Genomic DNA, 22,213 nt, shown 5'->3' with positions numbered 1-22,213 from the left:
GACGCCATGTGACATCACTCTGTCACATCCCCCTCTGACGTCAGGAGCTCTCGAGGTTGGACCGTGACAGATACCCCCATCACTCTACATGGGGCGGCAGTGGCTCAGAGGTAGAGTGAGTGGTAGAGCGGCCAGATGGCAACCGCAAGGTTCCCAGTTCGATCCCGGACGCTCCCAGAGTTACTGTCGAAGTGTCCTTGAGCACGACGCTGAACCCCTAATTGCTCCCGATGAGCAAGTTGCATGGTTTATGTATCTAACGATTCAACGAAGACCATTTCGGTTGAAACTTACAGAATAAAGTTTCTTTTGGCGTGTCAAAAATAAGCATGCGGATATTATATCTTTGTGTGCTATTATTTGTTATCCTGTACCTGTTATAATGACAACATGCAGAGAGAAAGAATGCATGCACATCCAAATACATCTGAGCTAAGGTGTTTTGTTCAACCCCCATAGCTGTGATATAAGGACAACATACCATATAGTACCATGGACTCAAGTGAGTTATTGTTTTATAAAACGGTTACCAAACATGACAACATGAAAATCACAGACACAGATAAAGATAACAGTACAGCTGTTGCAATAAGAAGCACAATTTGACTTGACTGGTAGTTTGTGAGATTATCCATGGACACACATCTCTCACACACACACACGCAGGGCACGTCCCTGCACACACGCATATGCACACGCACACGCGTACGCACACGCACACGCACACGCACACGCACACGCACACGCACACGCACAGTCGCACACACACACACACACACACACACACACACACACACACACACACACACGATATTGTATTCTATTAATGTTGTTGTGATGAACAGTAGTGTAAAAAGTACCAACATTTTTTACTTAAAGAGGTGGTGCCATGGTTTTGCACTTTTTCTGTTTTTCATGTGTCTATGAGGTTGATAGAACTTCATTAAGCCCCCTGGTGGTGTTTTTATGGTGTTTTATGTCTTCTCTGACTATTTTGAGTTTCTACCTGGAGGCTGAAACCTTGAGGGTCAAACGTGCCAATAGAAAAACAGCGCTTTAGTGACATAGTAAAAACATACCCTCCCCCTCATTATCATAACACAACAGGTGTGGGCATGAGGAGGAGGAGGGACTAGGACAGGTGGGTGGTGCTAAGGTGGTGGAGGAGGTGCTAAGGTGAGAACCAGGTATACTTAATGAACTGAAGGCGTGTCCACATAAAACATAATTTTAACAATTTCTGTACACTTTTTTGAAAAAATCTTCCTCCTAGTATAACCATAATACCTGATGATTATGTTTTAGGGGGGGGGGGAATCACTGAAAATCATGGCACCCGTCTTTAAGTAAAAGTATCAATACTGCAATGTAGAAATACTACAAGCAGGGGTCATCGCCATGCCAGCTTGTGATGGACATATTCATCAATATTTTATTTTTGCCACAGACATACAGAATAAGTGATTCATATTTTTTTTTAACCAGAAATACATACAGTAATGAGCTCCCAATGTGCCATATTGTCTATGCCAATGTGCTACACATTTACAATGATAGTATATCTGCATTAACCACTGAGCCACAAAGAAATATAAGTCATTGTTTTAAAAGCCAATGACATGTTGAGAGATTGTAGATCTGGTATTTTCGAAACATTTCAGAAAAGTTTCTAATTATGTATTTATTTACTTGGCCTATAATGACATGCCCAAAATGGGGATGCCAGGGTTAAAGAGGTTACCTATTCTGAAGAAAACCTTAAGACTGCCAGGAGTCTAAGATAGGCATTAAATGTGGCATGATGGAAGTCTATTCCGTATTTGGGATTTCAATAATTGGGTCTTATCAGTACAGTTAATGCTTCCATCGCACTTTACATGAGCAAAGGGCCATTTAGGTGCAGAAGTGAGTGGGTGTCATATGGTTATTATAGAGATTGCTGGCTTTTCAGAGGACAGTGTTACTTGAGGTCAGGAGGAGATCAAGTTCTACCAGTTCTACCGTATCAATCCAAAACAAATTTTTGGGTTGGTATGGTAGCTTCGATAGTTGTGGTTTCTTTCCATTACGGTGACATCTTGATGAGAAATCTTCTATCATGATGAGAAAGTCTTAGACCTTGCATAGCTGTGATGTAAGATATGTGGAACAATGGAAATAAGAAAGGTCAGAGTCAAAAACATCATACACCTTGTATGTACATGATGAGTGATTAGATAATGATAAAGGGTATGACACGATTTAAAGTCACCAAAAGTATTCAAACCAATTTGAATTCAGAGATTAGATTGTGAATATTTAGTATGTTTTACATTATCATGAAAAAAAATAGACTATATTTGATTTTTTTCTATAAGTCTTGCCACGGACACGTTTGTCCGTGTACGGACATGTTGATGACCCCTGATTACAAGTAAAAGTACGGAATTCTAAATTTACTTGAGTAAAAGTACAAAAGTATTGACATGAAAACATACTTAAAGTACCGAAAGTGAAAGTACTCATTGTGCAGAATGACCCATTTCAAGTTTTCAAAATGTATACAATTGTTTTGAAAATCGCAGATCTACAAGTTCACAACGCGTCGCATCGCGACACGTTATGAGCTTGAAGATCAGCTATTTTCAAATAGCCGAAACATATAGAGAGCTTAAGTGGTTAATGTATGTGTGAGAATGCCCGACTTGCGGTTGGAGTTAGTACAGAGGCCTTGATAGGGTGCAACCAAAAAGGTGTATTTATTCTGATTGTTTCACAGACAACAATACATACAAAAAATACATTAACACAGGCAGCTATCCACACAGGTGACATGGTGGTGTCCAGCTCTCATCCTACCACCAACTGAGTGTGTTTGTGGCTGGCAGCCCTTTATACTCAGGTGGAGGCAATTAGTTTGGACTCAATCATGTCAAGGGGTAGATTAACGGATAATACACATAGATAAATACAGATAACATGACCTCATATCTATTAAAACTCCATGAACTACACCAATAATGGTTCTTTATCCACACTATACTACAACATAAATATTAGCAATTGCAAACACACATCACATCATAACCCCCCTCTGTTATCCTGATATGGTCCAGCCCAATCATGCTGGCAACAAACAGGTACTGTTGAGCATTCAATCAACCTCAACAATAAAACCTCACACTACAAACATATTGCACTCTCCATATTGCACTGCAAGGTGAACTGTGCAAAATACTAAAAGTGCAAATGTGCTGTGCAAATATCATTCAATACATGAGGGTTATCTCAAACATAAGTAACAGAGGACCTCTCTGTTACAGTATGTTTAGTAATACAAATACAAATCTACAAAGTAACTAGTAATTAAAGTTTTCAAATAATTGTAGTGTAGTAAAAGTATTGAAAATTGGAAATACTCCAATAAAGTAAAAAATACTTAAATATTGTACAGTACTTGAGTAAATGTACTTAGTTACTTTACACCACTGGTGATGATTGCCTTAATAACTGACCATATTTTATGTTTTCCGCATGTGGGTGATAAAGATGACCCAGCAATTCTCCAGAAAATCCATAACAACACTGTGGCCTAACATGGTCACATGCCAGTACGCCTACAGCCTCATAGACTTGTCCCCACATGTCTCCAAATAGACCCTTAAAATATTTCAATCATATCTGATTGCGAAACATGTAAAAGGATATAAAAACGCTAACAGTCCCATGTGATGGGATCACAGTAACTCCTAATACACTGCAACAACCGTTTTAATGATTAAGCAATCTTTTTTCATTACCAGAGCTATAGGTAAGTGAAAGGTTACTTTTAGACGCTATAGATTGTAAAGATGTTGAAGGCTTTATTTCAACTCAAAACTGAACTGCTATCACCTCAGCCTACCCCTAAAATCCTGCTCAACAAGCTCTACTGGTAACATGTGAAATGGCTTGTGTGCTCAGATGTTTTCAAGTAGCCTCATTTCACTGAGACTGTAAAGCAATGCTCTAATAACTTGGTCATCCAAAGTATTTGGGAGGTTTCCAACATTCAGTTCCTGTTTTACATTTTTTTCCTGAGTGGGTCTCTATTTGGTTTCTGGGTTCCTTCAACACAACGGGAGTAAAAGTAAACAGCCCAGTCTTTAGGCTAATCTGATTACCTTGACATTGTTGGGTTCGGTTAGTAGGCCTAAATTTAGACTTTGTGTGGTTAATTTACCTGGGAAGAGCTCAGCTATGCAAATTATAATACATTAATTGTTTAATTATCCACATGTTCAGAACTGAGCTGCAATGTGGGGTATAAGAAAGAAAGAGCATTAAGTTAGCACTAAAGTGTGTGTGTGTGTGTGTGTGTGTGTGTGTGTGTGTGTGTGTGTGTGTGTGTGTGTGTGTGTGTGTGTGTGTGCGTGTGTGTGTGTGTGTGTGTGCATTCAATGTTTAGGCTACAACAATGCGGTGGACGGACAACATTCACGCTGCATGTTTCACCGCATGACTAGTATTGACTAAAGGAATTTTATCATCAACCCAACCCATCCATTCCAGTCCTGATCACATTACCACTCAGGCAGATTGACAGTGAAGGGTAGGAGGATAGGAGGAGAGGAGGAGTAGAGCTGGTCCATGGCGAAAGGAGGCGGGGCAATCCAATCCAGCTGTGGCTGCAACCAGGGTTGCCATGTCTGCTTATTCATAAGCAACTTTGGGCTTGTTTGTGAAGTTGCTTGTAAATTATTGGCAGTTGTGGATTGTTTTTTTTTGTCTTGTTTCTAAAGTGTAGTTGCTTAATTTTGAATTTTGAAAATGAATATGTATTTGACTGCGACTCTGCGGGCCCCCATCTGAAAACATCATGTCATATTTTATACCAGGGATATATCAAATCTTGTAATATTCAAGATTTCTGTTGTTAAAATGTTTTTGTTTTTTTATATATATGTATATCCACATTTTCTTCAAGATTTATTTGGGACAATAGCAGATCTACACGCTCACAACGCGTCGCTGTGAGCTTGTAGATTGGCTATTTTCAAACAGCCGATGCTGCATAAGTGCTCATGTGGCCTAAGTTGCTTCTGTTGGGCTTGTTTCTCTCACTAACCTGGCAACACTGGCTGCATCCTATGTGAAAGGAGCGCATTTCACATGGATATCCTCCCTGCATGCCATCCGCTCGTTTGTTATTGTCCCACACGGTGTTGGAACAGAACAGAAGTCTGATGACAGGAGACCGACCGTTGTGATAAAGGACGGTCGTTCGACTGGCTACAAACTGGCTGAGGTGGAAAGACTGGTGACGCGAGGTTACAAACTGGCTACTAAGTAACAACTGGCCACGACTGAAACCAATCTTCTCTGAAGTGGTGTTGGTCATTTATGGAATAAGATCAAGGTAAGGAGGAGATTTGATTGCCTCGCTGGTGCATATTGCGTATATTTATTGGAGCAAAATTAATAAGCATATCGATGAGAATTCACCCGATGTCATCATCTGTCAAGCGACGATGGAATACAATACAATAATAATATTATGCCTATAAGAAAGTAAACTACACAGACGGATTGGTTTACCCGTTTTTCTGAGCGAGACCAGTTCCGTTATGTGATCTATTCTTCAGGAATGTGGAAATGGGAACGGCGAAAGAGTCGTAGTGTTAACATCGTTATTTCTCAGGATCGTTGTGGGTGAATTAGCCTTGGATCAAGACTATCATAAGTATTTGATCGATTTTTACATTTTTATATCGTATAAAAAGAATCGATCAAATACATCTATGATAGTCTTGATACAAGGAGTGGATAGGCTATAGGTAGCAACTACCTGTAGTCTGAGGACCGTTATATATATGAGAGTGTATGAAATGTACAGTCAATCTGAACCACGAATTTCAGAAACCTGACATCTTCACTGCTGCTGGTGAAATCTGGTTAATGGTTTCCAGAAACATGGATCTTTATATGACCATATATGGACTAAATTGTACATATTATATAGGCTACAGAAAATCGAAACAGAAAAGTCTGCAGTCTTCTATGACAATTCATAATAGCTACTATATACATTCAAGTAGCCAACATTGCAACAGTTGCCAGACTGGTGAGGTGGAGAGGGGAGGGCAGGCATTGGGCAGCTGTTAAGTGCCAGATGTAAACTCCATTTTAGTCATACAACAAATAGACTAATCTGCACGAAAGGATAAGCTTTGAGATAATTTTATTATGACACAAGAACAGCTATATTGTCTACAACATGATTACTTAACAAGATGGTTATACAATACCCAGATAGCAAAATATGGGTGGATCAACGTTGAAAAATAGTCGGCCATAACGGTTGACTCAACGTTCAATCTCAACGTTGAAACTGTACTGAAATCACAACGCCATTATTATTTGATTCAACGTTGGGTTTCAACCACTAACTAACACTATATCAACGTTGATTCAACCATCATCTAAATGGTATTCTGCATGCTGATTTTAGTTGATTTTATGTTGAATCAACGTTATGACTCAATATTGATTCAACCATCATCTAAATGGTAATCTGCATGCACATTTTAGTTGATTTAATGTTGAATCAACATTAGGAATCAACATTGATTCAACCATCATCTAAATGGTAATCTGCATGCACATTTTAGTTGATTTTATGTTGAATCAACATCAGGAATCGAACACTGATTTAATTTATTAATTGGATTATACTGAATCATATTAGGAATCAATATTGATCCTGATCATCCAACAACCTAATGGTAATCTGCATGTACATTTTAAATTATGTATGCTGATATACTGTAAGGCTACATCTTGTTCAAAATTACCTTACATTTCCCAAAATGTGAAAATATAAAAATAAAGACAGACAATATGATTTGAATCTTCACATTTATTGAACCAAGGCATTTAGACCTGCGTTGAACTGCTTTAACCATTGTTTTTATGCTTTAACAGATGAAATATAGAACATATACAAGATTGTAGATCTGCTATTTATGAAAGAAATCGTGAAAATGTCTGCAAGCATTTGGATATTTTGACCCGATTCTGTGAATGTCTTCTAAATGATAGATCTGCTATTTTTGAAAAATCGTAAACATTTGTTCAAATCTTTGAATATATATTTTTCAAAGGAAACTTTTGTAACTGAAATCTGTTTCTGGGGGTCCCTGGAAAGATATTTTTCTAGGTGGGGGTCTGCGTCCAAATACATGTGATTTTGGGGGTCCTTGACATGGAAAAATTTGAGAACCACAGATTTGGAAGAAGTATTTAGAAGACAGAATCGGGGACAAAATATTCATTTTCACGATTTTTTTTGGGTTGTTTTTTATAAAAAGAAAAGAAAAAAAGGTCCAAGTTCAAACGCAAAACGCTGTCCCGGTCTAGATGGGTTAAAGAAAAGAAAAAATGGTTGAAGTTCAAACGCAAAACGCTGTCCCGGTTGTAATGGGTTAATCCCTTCAGGGAGGGAGGGAACCTGCAGAGGTGCCACCTGCATCCAGATCCGGTCCCTGCTGCTCCAGAGCATTCCTCGGGATGCCTCCCTGACGGCCAGGCGCAAACTGCAGCCAAGACTTGACCGTCTTTTCATAGTTCAACTGGGTTAATTTTCGGTCCGATCGTTGAGCAGCAGCTGAAAGATAAGATAACAAGAAAGCACATGGGATTTAAACACTCAATTTTGTATACATATAAAACACAAAGACACTTAATCTGCAGCAGCCAGTGCGGGTTGGCTAAAAGACTGGACTGGAATTTGAAATGAGCATCTAAAGCATTGCATACACTTTCACCAGCACCTGACTCCAACCTAAACTTTTTTAAAATATTAATTTAGGAAATTGTGCTCAACTAGTCAACAGGAGATTCTGGTTAAATCAGTCTAAATGCACACATCCGAGTTGAAATCTGAGTTGAAATCTGATTTGAAACCACCTCCAGAGGTGGTTCGAAATCAGATTTAACTCGCACATACAGCACAATAGGCAGGTCGCACTCTGGAGCCCTGTGCCTGCCACAGTCTGTGTAGACAGAGTTTACAGCTGATCAACGGTTATGAGGGGAGGGGAGGGGCCCTTGGCAGCCTCCTTGCTCTCTGCAAATTTTACTTGGAGGCTATTTATTCCGAATGTATCATATTTTTAAGTTTAATTGTTATAGCACGCCCGTCCCCCGAAATAAAAGCCCTAAAAACACAACACAGTAAGACAGACATGTGTATACATTGTCACAAGATACCCCAAGATATATATCTATCAGGCATGCAAACAGCCCGAGGTGAAAAAGGTGACAACATGTTGTTTTCTTTCGGGTCAGGTGTCACACAATTGCCCTATTTGAGTTCAAAAAGGTGACTGTAGCTGAAAAGTGACACTTTTGCATGTCTGTATACAGGTGGACTATAGGTGGTCTATGGGTGGTATACGGGTGGTATACAGGTGGTATACAGGTGGACTATAGGTGGTCTCTAGGTGGTATACAGGTGGTCTATAGGTGGTCTATGGGTGGTATACGGGTGGCATACAGGTGGACTATAGGTGGTCTCTAGGTGGTATACAGGTGGTCTATAGGTGGTCTACAGGTGGTCTCTAGGTGGTCTCTAGGTGGTCTCTAGGTGGTATACGGGTGGTCTATAGGTGGTATACAGGTGGTATACAGGTGGTCTACAGGTGGTATACAGGTGGACTATAGGTGGTCTATGGGTGGTCTATGGGTGGTCTATGGGTGGTGTACAGGTGGTCTCTAGGTGGTCTCTAGGTGGTCTCTGGGTGGTCTATGGGTGGTATACGGGTGGTCTATGGGTGGTATACGGGTGGTATACGGGTGGTCTATGGGTGGTCTCTAGGTGGTCTCTAGGTGGTCTATGGGTGGTATATGGGTGGTATATGGGTGGTCTAGGTGGTCTCTAGGTGGTCTACGGGTGGTCTACGGGTGGTCTATGGGTGGTCTCTAGGTGGTATACGGGTGGTATACAGGTGGACTCTAGGTGGTCTCTAGGTGGACTCTAGGTGGACTCTAGGTGGTATACAGGTGGTCTCTAGGTGGTATACGGGTGGACTATAGGTGGTCTCTAGGTGGTATACGGGTGGACTATAGGTGGTCTCTAGGTGGTCTCGAGGTGGTCTATGGGTGGTATACGGGTGGTCTATAGGTGGTATACAGGTGGACTATAGGCGGTATACGGGTGGTCTATAGTTGGTATACAGGTGGTCTATAGGTGGTATACAGGTGGTCTATAGGTGGTATACAGGTGGTCTATAGGTGGTATACAGGTGGTCTCTAGGTGGTATACAGGTGGTATACAGGTGGTCTATAGGTGGTATACAGGTGGTCTCTAGGTGGTCTATGGGTGGTCTCTAGGTGGTATACAGGTGGTATACGGGTGGTATACAGGTGGTCTATAGGTGGACTCTAGGTGGTCTCTAGGTGGTCTCTAGGTGGTCTACGGGTGGTATACGGGTGGTCTATGGGTGGTATACAGGTGGTCTCTAGGTGGTCTATGGGTGGTCTCTAGGTGGTATACAGGTGGTATACGGGTGGTATACAGGTGGTCTATAGGTGGACTCTAGGTGGACTCTAGGTGGTCTCTAGGTGGTCTCTAGGTGGTCTACAGGTGGTCTACAGGTGGTCTCTAGGTGGTATACGGGTGGTATACAGGTGGTCTCTAGGTGGTCTCTAGGTGGTCTATGGGTGGTCTATGGGTGGTATACAGGTGGTCTATAGGTGGTATACAGGTGGTCTATAGGTGGTCTATGGGTGGTATACAGGTGGACTATAGGTGGTCTCTAGGTGGTATACAGGTGGTCTCTAGGTGGTATACGGGTGGACTATAGGTGGTCTCTAGGTGGTATACGGGTGGACTATAGGTGGTCTCTAGGTGGTATACGGGTGGACTATAGGTGGTCTCTAGGTGGTCTATGGGTGGTATACGGGTGGTCTATAGGTGGTATACGGGTGGACTATAGGTGGTCTCTAGGTGGTATACGGGTGGACTATAGGTGGTCTCGAGGTGGTCTATGGGTGGTATACGGGTGGTCTATAGGTGGTATACGGGTGGTCTATAGGTGGTATACAGGTGGTCTATAGGTGGTATACGGGTGGTCTATAGGTGGTATACAGGTGGTCTATAGGTGGTATACAGGTGGTCTATAGGTGGTATACAGGTGGTCTATAGGTGGTATACAGGTGGTCTATAGGTGGTCTCTAGGTGGTATACAGGTGGTATACAGGTGGTCTATAGGTGGTATACAGGTGGTCTCTAGGTGGTCTATGGGTGGTATACGGGTGGTCTATGGGTGGTCTATGGGTGGTATACAGGTGGTATACGGGTGGTATACGGGTGGTCTATAGGTGGACTCTAGGTGGTCTCTAGGTGGACTCTAGGTGGTCTCTAGGTGGTCTACGGGTGGTATACGGGTGGTATACGGGTGGTATACAGGTGGTCTCTAGGTGGTCTCTAGGTGGTATACGGGTGGACTATAGGTGGTCTCTAGGTGGTCTATGGGTGGTATACGGGTGGTATACAGGTGGTACACAGGTGGTCTATAGGTGGTATACAGGTGGTCTATAGGTGGTATACAGGTGGTCTATAGGTGGTATACAGGTGGTCTATAGGTGGTCTATGGGTGGTATACGGGTGGTATACAGGTGGACTATAGGTGGTCTCTAGGTGGTATACAGGTGGTCTCTAGGTGGTATACGGGTGGACTATAGGTGGTCTCTAGGTGGTATACAGGTGGTCTCTAGGTGGTATACGGGTGGTCTATAGGTGGTATACGGGTGGTCTATAGGTGGTATACAGGTGGTCTATAGGTGGTATACGGGTGGTCTATAGGTGGTATACAGGTGGTCTATAGGTGGTATACAGGTGGTCTATAGGTGGTATACAGGTGGTCTATAGGTGGTATACAGGTGGTCTATAGGTGGTCTCTAGGTGGTATACAGGTGGTATACAGGTGGTCTATAGGTGGTATACAGGTGGTCTCTAGGTGGTCTATGGGTGGTATACGGGTGGTCTATGGGTGGTCTATGGGTGGTATACAGGTGGTATACGGGTGGTATACGGGTGGTCTATAGGTGGACTCTAGGTGGTCTCTAGGTGGACTCTAGGTGGTCTCTAGGTGGTCTACGGGTGGTATACGGGTGGTATACGGGTGGTATACAGGTGGTCTCTAGGTGGTCTCTAGGTGGTATACGGGTGGACTATAGGTGGTCTCTAGGTGGTCTATGGGTGGTATACGGGTGGTATACAGGTGGTACACAGGTGGTCTATAGGTGGTATACAGGTGGTCTATAGGTGGTATACAGGTGGTCTATAGGTGGTATACAGGTGGTCTATAGGTGGTCTATGGGTGGTATACGGGTGGTATACAGGTGGACTATAGGTGGTCTCTAGGTGGTATACAGGTGGTCTCTAGGTGGTATACGGGTGGACTATAGGTGGTCTCTAGGTGGTATACAGGTGGTCTCTAGGTGGTATACGGGTGGACTATAGGTGGTCTCTAGGTGGTATACGGGTGGACTATAGGTGGTCTCTAGGTGGTATACAGGTGGTCTCTAGGTGGTATACGGGTGGACTATAGGTGGTATACGGGTGGACTATAGGTGGTCTCTAGGTGGTATACGGGTGGTATACAGGTGGTCTATAGGTGGTATACAGGTGGACTATAGGTGGTATACGGGTGGTATACAGGTGGTCTATAGGTGGTCTATGGGTGGTATACGGGTGATATACAGGTGGTATACAGGTGGACTATAGGTGGTATACGGGTGGTATACAGGTGGTATACAGGTGGACTATAGGTGGTCTATGGGTGGTATACAGGTGGTATACAGGTGGTCTATAGGTGGTATACAGGTGGTATACAGGTGGTATACAGGTGGTATACAGGTGGTCTCTAGGTGGTCTCTAGGTGGTATACGGGTGGTCTATGGGTGGTATACAGGTGGTCTCTAGGTGGTCTATGGGTGGTCTCTAGGTGGTATACAGGTGGTGTACGGGTGGTATACAGGTGGTCTCTAGGTGGTCTATGGGTGGTCTCTAGGTGGTATACAGGTGGTATACGGGTGGTATACAGGTGGTCTAGAGGTGGACTCTAGGTGGACTCAGCATTTATAGGATGCCAGGTCAACAATGACCTGGTATCTGTCCTTTGCATAATCCTGCAAGGTCATCAAGGCTAGGAGGGCAAGTGCTACGGGCTGAGGTGGAGTCTGAAGAGGTGAGTCTATGGGTGGTATACAGGTAGTATACAGGTGGTCTCTAGGTGGTCTCTAGGTGGTCTCTAGGTGGTCTCTAGGTGGTATACGGGTGGACTATAGGTGGTCTCTAGGTGGTCTATGGGTGGTATACGGGTGGTCTATAGGTGGTATACAGGTGGTATACGGGTGGTATACAGGTGGTCTCTAGGTGGTATACGGGTGGACTATAGGTGGTCTCTAGGTGGTCTATGGGTGGTATACGGGTGGTCTATAGGTGGTATACAGGTGGACTATAGGTGGTATACAGGTGGTATACAGGTGGTCTATAGGTGGTCTATGGGTGGTATACAGGTGGTATAAGTGGTTACCAACTCCACTGACTGGCCATCTATAACACTACTCTGAGGAACTAGTGGTGTGACAAATACTTACTGAACAGTGCCTCTTCGCCTCATCCAGTTTGTTCTTCCCCTCTGGGATGACACCATGCTTTCCGTATACGACGGCATTGCGGCACTCCTCATGGGTGAAGAACACCTCGAACAAGGCGTGGAATAGCCTCTTGCAGTCCTTCCTGGCACGCTGGTGTATGGCTGCCAGCTGCACAGATGAAATCATCTGTCCACAGCCTGTGAATAGAGAGCGAGCAATTAACAAACTGCATTTTAAGACATCAGCTACATTGACCCCTTTCTGCGCTCAGTGCACCATGAAAACAGACAACTGTGACCTTCTGAAAACTTCACTGTCTAGTTGCAGCTCACAACACGGATCACTCGCTACCAAGAACGTCAGGTTCAGTGTGAAATGTATGGCAAACGTATACATCCATACCTGGATATAGCTCCTGCTGCCCGAGACTGGACACTCCAGACTCTAGGTCACCGACCAGGGTGATAAAGCCCTTCAGTGCGTCTAGTTTCTCAGAGCCTAGAACAAAGACAAAAAAATCTGAGTCTACTGAGTGTATTTGTAAAACAATAAGATTGAGTACTGTTCTACAAAGCTCTACAGTATATTCTGATAGCAGTCATTGATGAGTATTTGTTCAGTAGCAGGGGTCGATCTCCCCAGCTCTTCAGTAAACAGAAAACAGTTTTATTTTGGGATACCAATGTTTTCCAGTCATGTCAGAGAACTCACAAAAGAGGTACAGGATAAAGTAAAGTTTCAAGTGAGACAAAGAAATTAGCAGACAACTGAAAACTGCAACATTACAGGCAATAAAACGTACTGATACTGGAGAGCACAGTGGTTATCCTCCTCAACTGGAGCTGGAGCTTCTCCACCTCAGACCGACAAGAGTCGCAAGGCTGCCACCCTTGACCCTCTGGTATGCTCTGGTCAGATGGATTTGGTTGACCTAGAAAGATTGAAAGCACGTCAAAAACTGTAAAGAAAAGTTTTTAAAAAAAACTCATCTATGAATCCTGAATTTGAAGGACAACAGTGCCAAGTCTGCTGACACTTAGCTGAGGAACCACACCTTCTACTGGAGCATCACTGGACGGAGATGGAGGTTGCAGTACACTGGGTGTTTCTTGGTTCCACTGATCCAAGTCCATATATGTAGCTGCATACGGCTGTGCAGAAAAGACAAAAGGCCCTTAATTGTACTTGGTCAAAAATCATCAAAACTATAGGCTACTATACAAGCTCATAGCGCAGCACCGAGTGCTGTGCTAAGAGCTTGTAGGTCTACATGGGTTAAATCTAAAGAAAACATACCTCATCAACAGGTCGGCAGGCCTGTGTAGAAGAGGCTGGAGGGTATGGCTGTAAATCGGGGTAGAAGGTATCACAAGGTTGCAGAGACATAGAAAAGTAACCTTAGTTTGTAGTCTGTCAAAGATCTTTAAAAAATAGCTATGCCTTTATGCAATGCATTGTGGATTTTAGATAGACCAATCAAAAGTAATGTGGAATGTAATACAAGTCACAAATAAATTCAATTTATATTCAATTATAACCTTAGCAATACAAAAATCAAAATGAGTGCAATAAATCAATGGTTATTATAACCGTAACAATCAAAATTAAAGTGTCTGCATTAAATTGATGGTTATTCAAAGCTAAACAATCAAAGTGCCTGCATTAATCCAGTGGTTATTCTAATCTTAACAATCACTAACTCCATCAGTTTTTGAGAGATTGTATTTTGGGTTTTAGGGATTTATGTCCAAGTGAGAGAAGAACTCTTTGAATAAAATCAAAGGTGTTCTTCATTGATTTGGGGTACTCCAAATTCAGTGCGTAAATCAGTCCAAACAGTAGGCAGATGGCATGTGGGAGACTTTGAAGGTCATCACTGTTGTACCTTCCAAGACGATGCATGATAGTGAAGAGTCCAAGTGCAGTGAGTGAGGAGAAGCCGGGCTGTCTTCAGGAACCACGGTCAGGATCCCAATGGAGAGGTGGGACATGTCTGGAAGGTCATCGGTGTCCTAACAACCACAACCACAATTACATGTCAAATGTCGCCTTTTTATATGGTAGAAAACACAATACACACCCACTAAGGGGAAGTAAAATTCTGGAATGACTATATTCAATAGAAAGAACAGACTGTAAATACTGTACACGCATAAATAATTAACAGATCAATTAATGATTTAAGTACATCTAGACAGCTGTAAACATTCTGTCTGCTTGAAAGTAGAGTTGTTATCCCAAGATCTATTATGACCAGATAGTGTATCACGTTGTTAAACATAGCCATGTCCTGAACTAAACAGTTGCCATGTTGGCACCATTTTCAAATAGTATAGCAAACTTATTTACCAAGAGTATCAGTGAAGTGTTGATGTTGTTTGAAGAGAAACAGTCTAACATTGATGTGTTAGACTGCAGACTAGCAAGGCAAGGTGGAGGGAACAGTGGAAAGCAGCAGAACCATCTAGGCTTCACAACTACATCGAGGATCCCACAGATGTCCCTGGCCAGCACCTGCCCCGTAAGCAGTGGACAACCCTCAACCGCCTGAGGACAAGCGTGGGACGCTTCGGTGAAGCAATGCAACAGTGGGACCTCTCGGACAGTGCCCACTGTGAACCTGGAGACCCCCTAAAGACTGTGGAACACATCATGACCAGCTGCCCGAAACACCGCCCACCACATGGCGACCTAGGCCTGATGAACCTGGATGACGAGACGCTGGACTGGCTTGCTGCAACGGAGCTGAGGATCTGATGACATACGCAAGAAGAAGAAGATTGATGTGTTAGACTTTAATTAATTAGTTATAGGAAATATTAGTAGATCCCCTCATAAAGACAAGTGAAGGTGTACAGATACCTGTGTCTATAGATAAATGACATTTGTTTTATCATTTAGTTTTTGAAAGCATAGTGGGAGAATGCCATTAAATGCAATCAGATACAAGTTTTAATTATCATGAATAGGGCAGTCTATGGAGGGATGACTTTGTATCTTAGAAACTTAACAGTGGAGGTACAGCTGATAAGGAGAAAGTGGAGCAGGATTAGTCACACATTCAGGAGAAACAAAACAGCAATAATTAAACATTAACATGGAACGCACCAGGCAAACGGAGCAGAGGAAGACCCAAAAACACCTGGAGAAGGAGCACAGATTTAACATAGGTTTAACATAGGTTACTGCATCCAAATAGCTCTAATGAGGTGAATGCCAGTGTAACACTTTTTTCTGCCCAGTGTGATGTGGTATTTCTTTACTGTTTGGTTAGGATTTATAATGGTAAATTATGTTTTTTAAATTGCGTGGTTCTGGCATGGCTTCCATGTTTAAAGCGATAGTGCTTAAAAGGGCAAGACCACTTTGGTAGAGGTTTGTGTTGTGTATTTACCTTGCCATGATGTAACTCCAAAGGAGGACAAGAAATCAAAAATAATTGCTCCATTGATTAGAAATTGATCATTCAAAATATGCTCCTCATTGACTTACATTGTACGCTGAAACAGCTCTCAAAGTCACTATTTTAGCACATAAACAAACACAATCAAAGCTAATTCAGACAATATAGAACATCACCAAACCCAGTACTGTTTATTTTTTGAATAAAAATGTCAACTTCCTGCTGATTTTACTATTTGAAGATCCGGATCCACAGATCCAGTCGGGGTTTTCTTCTTAATAAAAATAGTAAAATCAACAGGTTGTGAGCTTGTAGATTGGCGATTTTTTTAAGCAACGCTGTTGTACGACAAAAGTATAAAATAGGGCTAAAGTACTTAATCAGACTTATTGATTTACTAATTATAAACATCACTTGGATACAATTATATTTTAATCGTGTGTAAATATGTTTCTACCGACGACTAGTTTCAAAATTTGCGAGTCAGGCCTGACTTATAGCCATGGATCACGAGCGTCATGGATAAACTGCAAACTAGTGTTTGCACTTTCTCCATTTATAGCCCGTACATCCACATAAACGTTCAGATTCCAAATATAAAGTGCTGACCTCATGGCCACGAATGTTACAAGTATGTACGGACCCTCAGATGTACACGTATCTTCCGTATTGTTCAATAAAAAGCATTTTAATCCGATCGGTGGCCATTTTCTTAGGGTTTTCGCCATATGCTAACTGTGACCCTATCGGTTGGGAAGTGTATTGCACTCTACATACGTTATAACTCTATGAGGAAATGGCCATCGATCGGATGAAAATGCTTTTTATTAAACAATACGGAAAATAAGGGTACTTCTGAGATACCATATATAATTGTAACATCCGTGGCCATGGGTTAAGCACTTTATATTTGAAATCTGAACGTTTATTTAGATGTAAGGACCGTAAAGTTGAAAGTGCAAACACCAGGTTGAAGTTTCGTCATGACTATCATATCATATATGACAGTCATGTTTCAGGGCTATACTCGGGCAAATACACGCCACGGTCATGAACTAACAAGTTGGACAACATTTTAATTCCATAAACTAATTCAATTTACCTGTTATAGTAGATTAGAAGCATGGAAACATCCATGTCTGTAAGGTTCGCTCCTCCTGAGCCGTTAGTTCGACTTCCTGCAGCTCCCCGGTCCGTCTGAGTGTGTGTTCAAAACGGATAAGCTCCGCCTCCGCCTAACCCCTTTCTAATGTTGACGCAATGTTGGGTCAGTGGTTCTCAACCTGTGGATCGGGACCAGCCAGGGGTCCCCACATGATTTTTTTTTCTGGGGGGGGGGGGGTCCCCAGATGACAGTGAAGGGACAATTTAAGTAACCTTTTTAATAAATGAAAAAGTAAAAATATAGCAAATAAAAAGACCATTGCTGCATCAAGAGTAATCAACAAACTATACAAAAAAAAATTTGTCAAACATTGGCCAAATTCTCAAATAATATAAGAAAGAGGCAAACAGCCGATCTGCAAGTTGTGAGCTTGTAGATCGGCTGAAGTTGAAGGATAAAATTAATAATGATAATAATAACTGATATTAATGATGATGTTCACATCATGTAAAAACATTTAAAATTTTTGTGCCTTTTGTTTTTTAACCTGTTGTTTTTTAACCTGATTTCCAAAAATGTAAAGTGTGCTATAAATAAAATGTATTATTATTATTTTTTTATTATTATTATTAATATTATTATTACTATTATTATGTATACTTTACATTACTGAGAATGTCTGCAGGTGGCACATCTCTGTGCAGTGTCTGAGCTCTGCCGTGTAAAGGGTGAAGAGAAGGGAGGCCAGCACAGTCCCCTGGGGGACTCTTGTGCTGCAGGTCACAGTGTCAGATGTAAAGTCCCTCAACCTGACGTATTGTGGTCTGTCAGTGAGGTAGTCCATGATCCAGGACACAAGGTGTGGGCCAACATGCATGCTGTTCAGTTTGTCTTTCAGAAGGGGAAGGAGGGGGGGGGGGCGGCTGTATGGTGTTAAAGGCGCTTCGAAAATCAAAAAATAATATCCTCACAGCACCACTTTCCTTGTCCAGGTATGTAGTCGAAGCTATTGAGGTCTGAATTAAAATCCCTGTATAAGGTCGCAGGCACCCCAACTTTAAGCTGGTTCCCTAGGCCTAGTAGGCCTAGAGCCTAGGGAAGTTGAATCGCATTCTTATGCTTTCCTCTGGGAAACACGTCCATGTAAGACACTACAAGACCATTCAACCCTAAGACCACTCAAAATGGTCTTAGGGTTTTAGATTCTTAGGACCATAGTGAAAGTGGAGATCTTCGCCATAAAAGTGTCAAAGAAATTAGACACATATCCACGTGTTCGCATGGACAAGCTCTACAACATATCAAAAGATGGGCCCGTAATACATTATCAAGTTAAAGCACGTTGAAGTGAAGCGGTAACACTAGGCCAGGGGTTCTCAAACTTTTTCATACCACGACCCCATATAATAAGGGAAATCTTTTGGCGACCCCAGCAAACCGCCCCCAAAATATCTCGCTAGAACCACATCATTTCTTTATCCGACATAGCGGTGCAGCTGTTGGTAGTAGGCTACTGGTGGTCTCTGGTTGTCTGTAATTGTTGTCTGACGGTAACGTTACGACGCAGTCTAAGTTAAACTCCGTGCGAGGGCTACAGATGAAACCACATGGATCCGCGGTTCTTGTATTTTGTACCCTCTCGCTTACGGACTAAGTAAATCGTTTTGAAGAGCTCAGCTAAATCATCTGTGTCCTCCTGTGTTGTTGCTACGCTGTGTGCATTGTGTGCAGTGTCAGTGTCGTGTCGGGGTGTGTGTGTGTGGTGTCGGGGTGTGTGAGAGAGAGAGAGAGAGAGAGGTTTCACGTTGGTCGTGGACGCAGCCCCCCCAAATTATACATGCATGATGTGTATTGAAGCACAGCCTATCGGCCTCAGTTGATGCGCGAGACAGGACAAATACACAAACGACTGCCTGGTGTAAAATCCTGGTGTGAAGGACATCGTCTTTTTTTCCTTCCACTTTGGGTTGCGACCCATAGTTTGAGAATCGCTGCACTAGGCAATTAAGAGCCTAGGTTGTAAACCGTAGGTCTGTGTGGAAGGAAACTTATATTGGGCGAATCGGACACGCACTGATCGAGAATCTGATTTCGGATTCACTCCATGGGCTCCAGAAGGCTAACCCTAACCCAAGGGCAGCTAAGGTTAGGGTTAGCGAAGGTAGGGGGAGGAGGGGAGGGGAGGCGAAGGCATCCCCCCTCCCTCACCCGTCAAAAAAAGAATAAGGCAAATGTCATAGATTCAACATTGAATCAATGTTGGTATTTCAATAATTAAATGGGAGGAGGGGGGAGGGGGAGGAGGGGGTTGCCCCCCCTCCCCCCAGCAAGAAAAAAAGAAAAGAAAACGGCAAACTGCATGGATAAAACGTTGAATCAATGTTGTCATTTCAATCATTAAATGGGGGGAGGGGGGGTGTGAGGAGGGGTGTGCCTCCCCCCCTCCCCCCATCAAGAAAAAAGAAAAGAAAAAGGCAAACAGCATAGATTCAATGCTGATTCAATGTTGGCATTTCAATCATTGAATTTGCACCATAGATTCAACGCTGATTCAATGTTGGCATTTCAATCATTGAATTTTGCACTGCAATACAACAGTGATTCAATGTTGAAAAACCATCAGTCTTCAATCGTAACCAAAAATCAACCCTAACGACTATAATTCAACGTTGAATAACCATATTTTGCTATCTGGGTAGGCTGCCATACTGAAAGGGAAATATCAAATTTCATCCTGTCTTCATGTGTTCATGTCAGTTCACATTCACTGTCAGTTCCCTAGTTCCTTCCTGAGGTTTCTTCTTTTTCTTTTCCCACCAAGGGTTTCTTCTTGGGACATTCTCTTGACCGTTTGAAGGTTTAACATCAGAGGGTGTTGTTTTCTTTTCTTTGTTAAATGTAGGTCTATACTATAAAGGCCTTTTAGGCTGATTGTAACAGGAATCAGGATTAAGGTCTATATACACATAGCCTACTTGAGTTGATGCTCTCAGGTTAGATATTGACTGCATTGAGAACTGTTGAACCAGTCCACATGCCAAGGTGATCTGGCTCATAATGAGTTTGGATCTCAGTGACTGACACATGTGACCAGCCAGCCAGCTTAGCTATGTGGGGACTATCTTGTGTCATCTTCCCATCTTCCCATCACACACACACACACACACACACACACACACACACACACACACACACACACACACACACACACACACACACACACACACACACACACACACACAGCATTGGGCACACATTTTAAATTCCACGTAGGCTGTGATGTGGAAAGAGTTTCTATTCTGTGTTCTCTCCTCGTGGCAGAACCTAAAGTAGGATGTTACTTCACTTCTCTGCTGCCTGAAAGGCTTGTTTGGTACTGTAGGCAACACTGTGAGTCATGGAAAATGCAGGGCAAACTGATGTTGATATTACAAGCTGTGGACAAGTAATCACATGTTTTACACCAGGCTGGCGCAACTACCGAACAACAATCTTGGCCCGTAATGATATTAGACTACAGAGGACAAATGAAAACATTTAAGATGGTTATTGCTTATATTTCTTATTGGTTATTCCGAGGGTTGTCAATTTTGTTTTTTCTAACCAGTCACCAACCCTCCATAACTGGTTATTAACATTGGAAATTGTGTTATTTGATGCTTTCCTGTTAACCTCTGACTAAGCATCTGATGAGGTTTCTTATATCTAATTATAGATAGTATATGGAAACCCCAAATAAAAACCAATCAACTGATAACCTCAAAAATAAAATAAGAAGTACTGTTCGCAACATCGCAATGACAGGATCGCTTGATGGGCTGCAAGTGTGACCAGTGCCAATGACCCAGTGGCTACAAAACCTGGACTGGATAGTAAACTCCCCCTATCTCCTCCCTTGATTGACATATCAGTTTCCCTTGGTGTATAGTCACAGTGTGTGTATTGTCTAAATTAAATCAGCTACTTACTGTATTCATTTGCATGCAGTGGTAAAACTAGAATTCACTTGTATCCCCCGAGGGCCTCGTTTTTGGGATTCAATTGCAAATTCAAGCATTTTGCGTTGAAGAGTCGAGTGTGGACAAATACAGTAAGTGGATACATATGACTTCAGATCTGGCACATCTGATCATAAAAGTGATTGAAAAGGCAAGTGTAACAACAGCCAGAAACCTAGCGTTGAGCCTCACTTATAACTGCTAACAAATACAATTTGGTGTTATGTTCCAGCCCAAGATTTCATAAACTGCCCGTGAGACTTCAGTTTTTGACTACTACATCTTTGTGTGTTATAGTTAGTGTAATATTATTCTTATTAATATCAAGCTATTTGCATTTGTTCTAGAACAATAATAACATTGTGGCTTGTCATGTACTGTACTGTACTGTACAGTACATGCTGCTTCTGCAGGGGATAGATAAGCGGGCATGTTCTGTACACAATGAGTGAACTGTTATGAGTGGCGGAATGCATGTGCAACCTCAGATCACTCAGTATATTGAAGTTGGCAGTATTTGAGTAGAATAGTACATAAGTTGAATAACCGCAGGCATTTGTCATTAGAAATGTAACTCAACTGTTGACACACAAACACATCCCTTAAACCTGCAATCCAATGCTACTGCTCAGCAAAGAAGAGGAAATTTGAAAGAGGAACATGTGCTGTGACTGTTTCATGAACATATTTGTCTCTGTGAGTTTCCTGACCCAAGCGAGTCCTTTCCTTCCTGATCCATGCAGGAGATTCCAGCTTACAGCAAGAGAGGAAAAAAACTGGGCCAAAGCCTGCAACAATAGCAAGCAAAGTGGTTTGAGGTCATGATATCATCACGTGATCCATGTCTGTGTTCAACAGTAGGCATTGTAGTTCATTGTAGTTCATTTTTCATCACACTACACCTAACGACTTGACAAATGTTCATGGCTGAGAAGATTTTACAGTAAAAAAGCTTCCACTGATGACCATTGTACTCTATTCAGATCGAACATCATAACACAAGGGAGATCTCAGTCAGGGAGTGGTTAAATAGTTGTCAGGGATGGGTCCTAATCTACAGAAAAGGAGGCAGGGAGCATTTCA

At 42.3% G+C, this 22,213-nt stretch overlaps 2 protein-coding genes and 1 long non-coding RNA gene across 5 annotated transcripts in view; 1 reads left to right on the top strand and 2 right to left on the bottom strand.

Annotated features, from left to right (window-relative positions):
- The first annotated feature begins 5,155 nt into the window (after positions 1-5,155).
- Positions 5,156-22,213, top strand: part of LOC308075279 (inverted formin-2) — a 35,481-nt gene continuing 18,423 nt past the window's right edge. For all 3 annotated transcript variants that reach the window (XM_080415032.1, XM_080415031.1, XM_080415030.1), the window contains exon 1: positions 5,156-5,377. The gene's annotated coding sequence lies outside the window, so the exon portion shown is untranslated. The remainder of the gene's footprint in view (positions 5,378-22,213) is intronic.
- Positions 6,869-15,219, bottom strand: LOC308074884 (uncharacterized protein). The gene is made up of 8 exons (XM_080414393.1): positions 14,974-15,219; positions 14,510-14,636; positions 13,921-13,968; positions 13,679-13,775; positions 13,427-13,555; positions 13,027-13,122; positions 12,625-12,821; positions 6,869-7,624 (listed from the first exon to the last, which is right to left on the bottom strand). The coding sequence occupies exons 4-8, from the start codon at positions 13,755-13,757 to the stop codon at positions 7,595-7,597; spliced, it is 531 nt and encodes a 176-aa protein (XP_080270519.1). The 5' UTR covers positions 13,758-13,775; positions 13,921-13,968; positions 14,510-14,636; positions 14,974-15,219; the 3' UTR covers positions 6,869-7,594.
- LOC308074885 lies at positions 15,228-17,233 on the bottom strand. The gene is made up of 3 exons (XR_013932137.1): positions 17,130-17,233; positions 15,733-15,766; positions 15,228-15,377 (listed from the first exon to the last, which is right to left on the bottom strand). It is a non-coding gene; the product is annotated as an uncharacterized lncRNA (long non-coding RNA).

Source organism: Gymnoscopelus braueri (genome assembly GCF_963280865.1).
Source record: "Gymnoscopelus braueri genome assembly, chromosome: 19".
Lineage (NCBI taxonomy): Eukaryota > Metazoa > Chordata > Actinopteri > Myctophiformes > Myctophidae > Gymnoscopelus > Gymnoscopelus braueri.
Note: the sequence above shows the minus strand (reverse complement) of the source record. Positions and strands in the feature narration are given on the sequence as shown.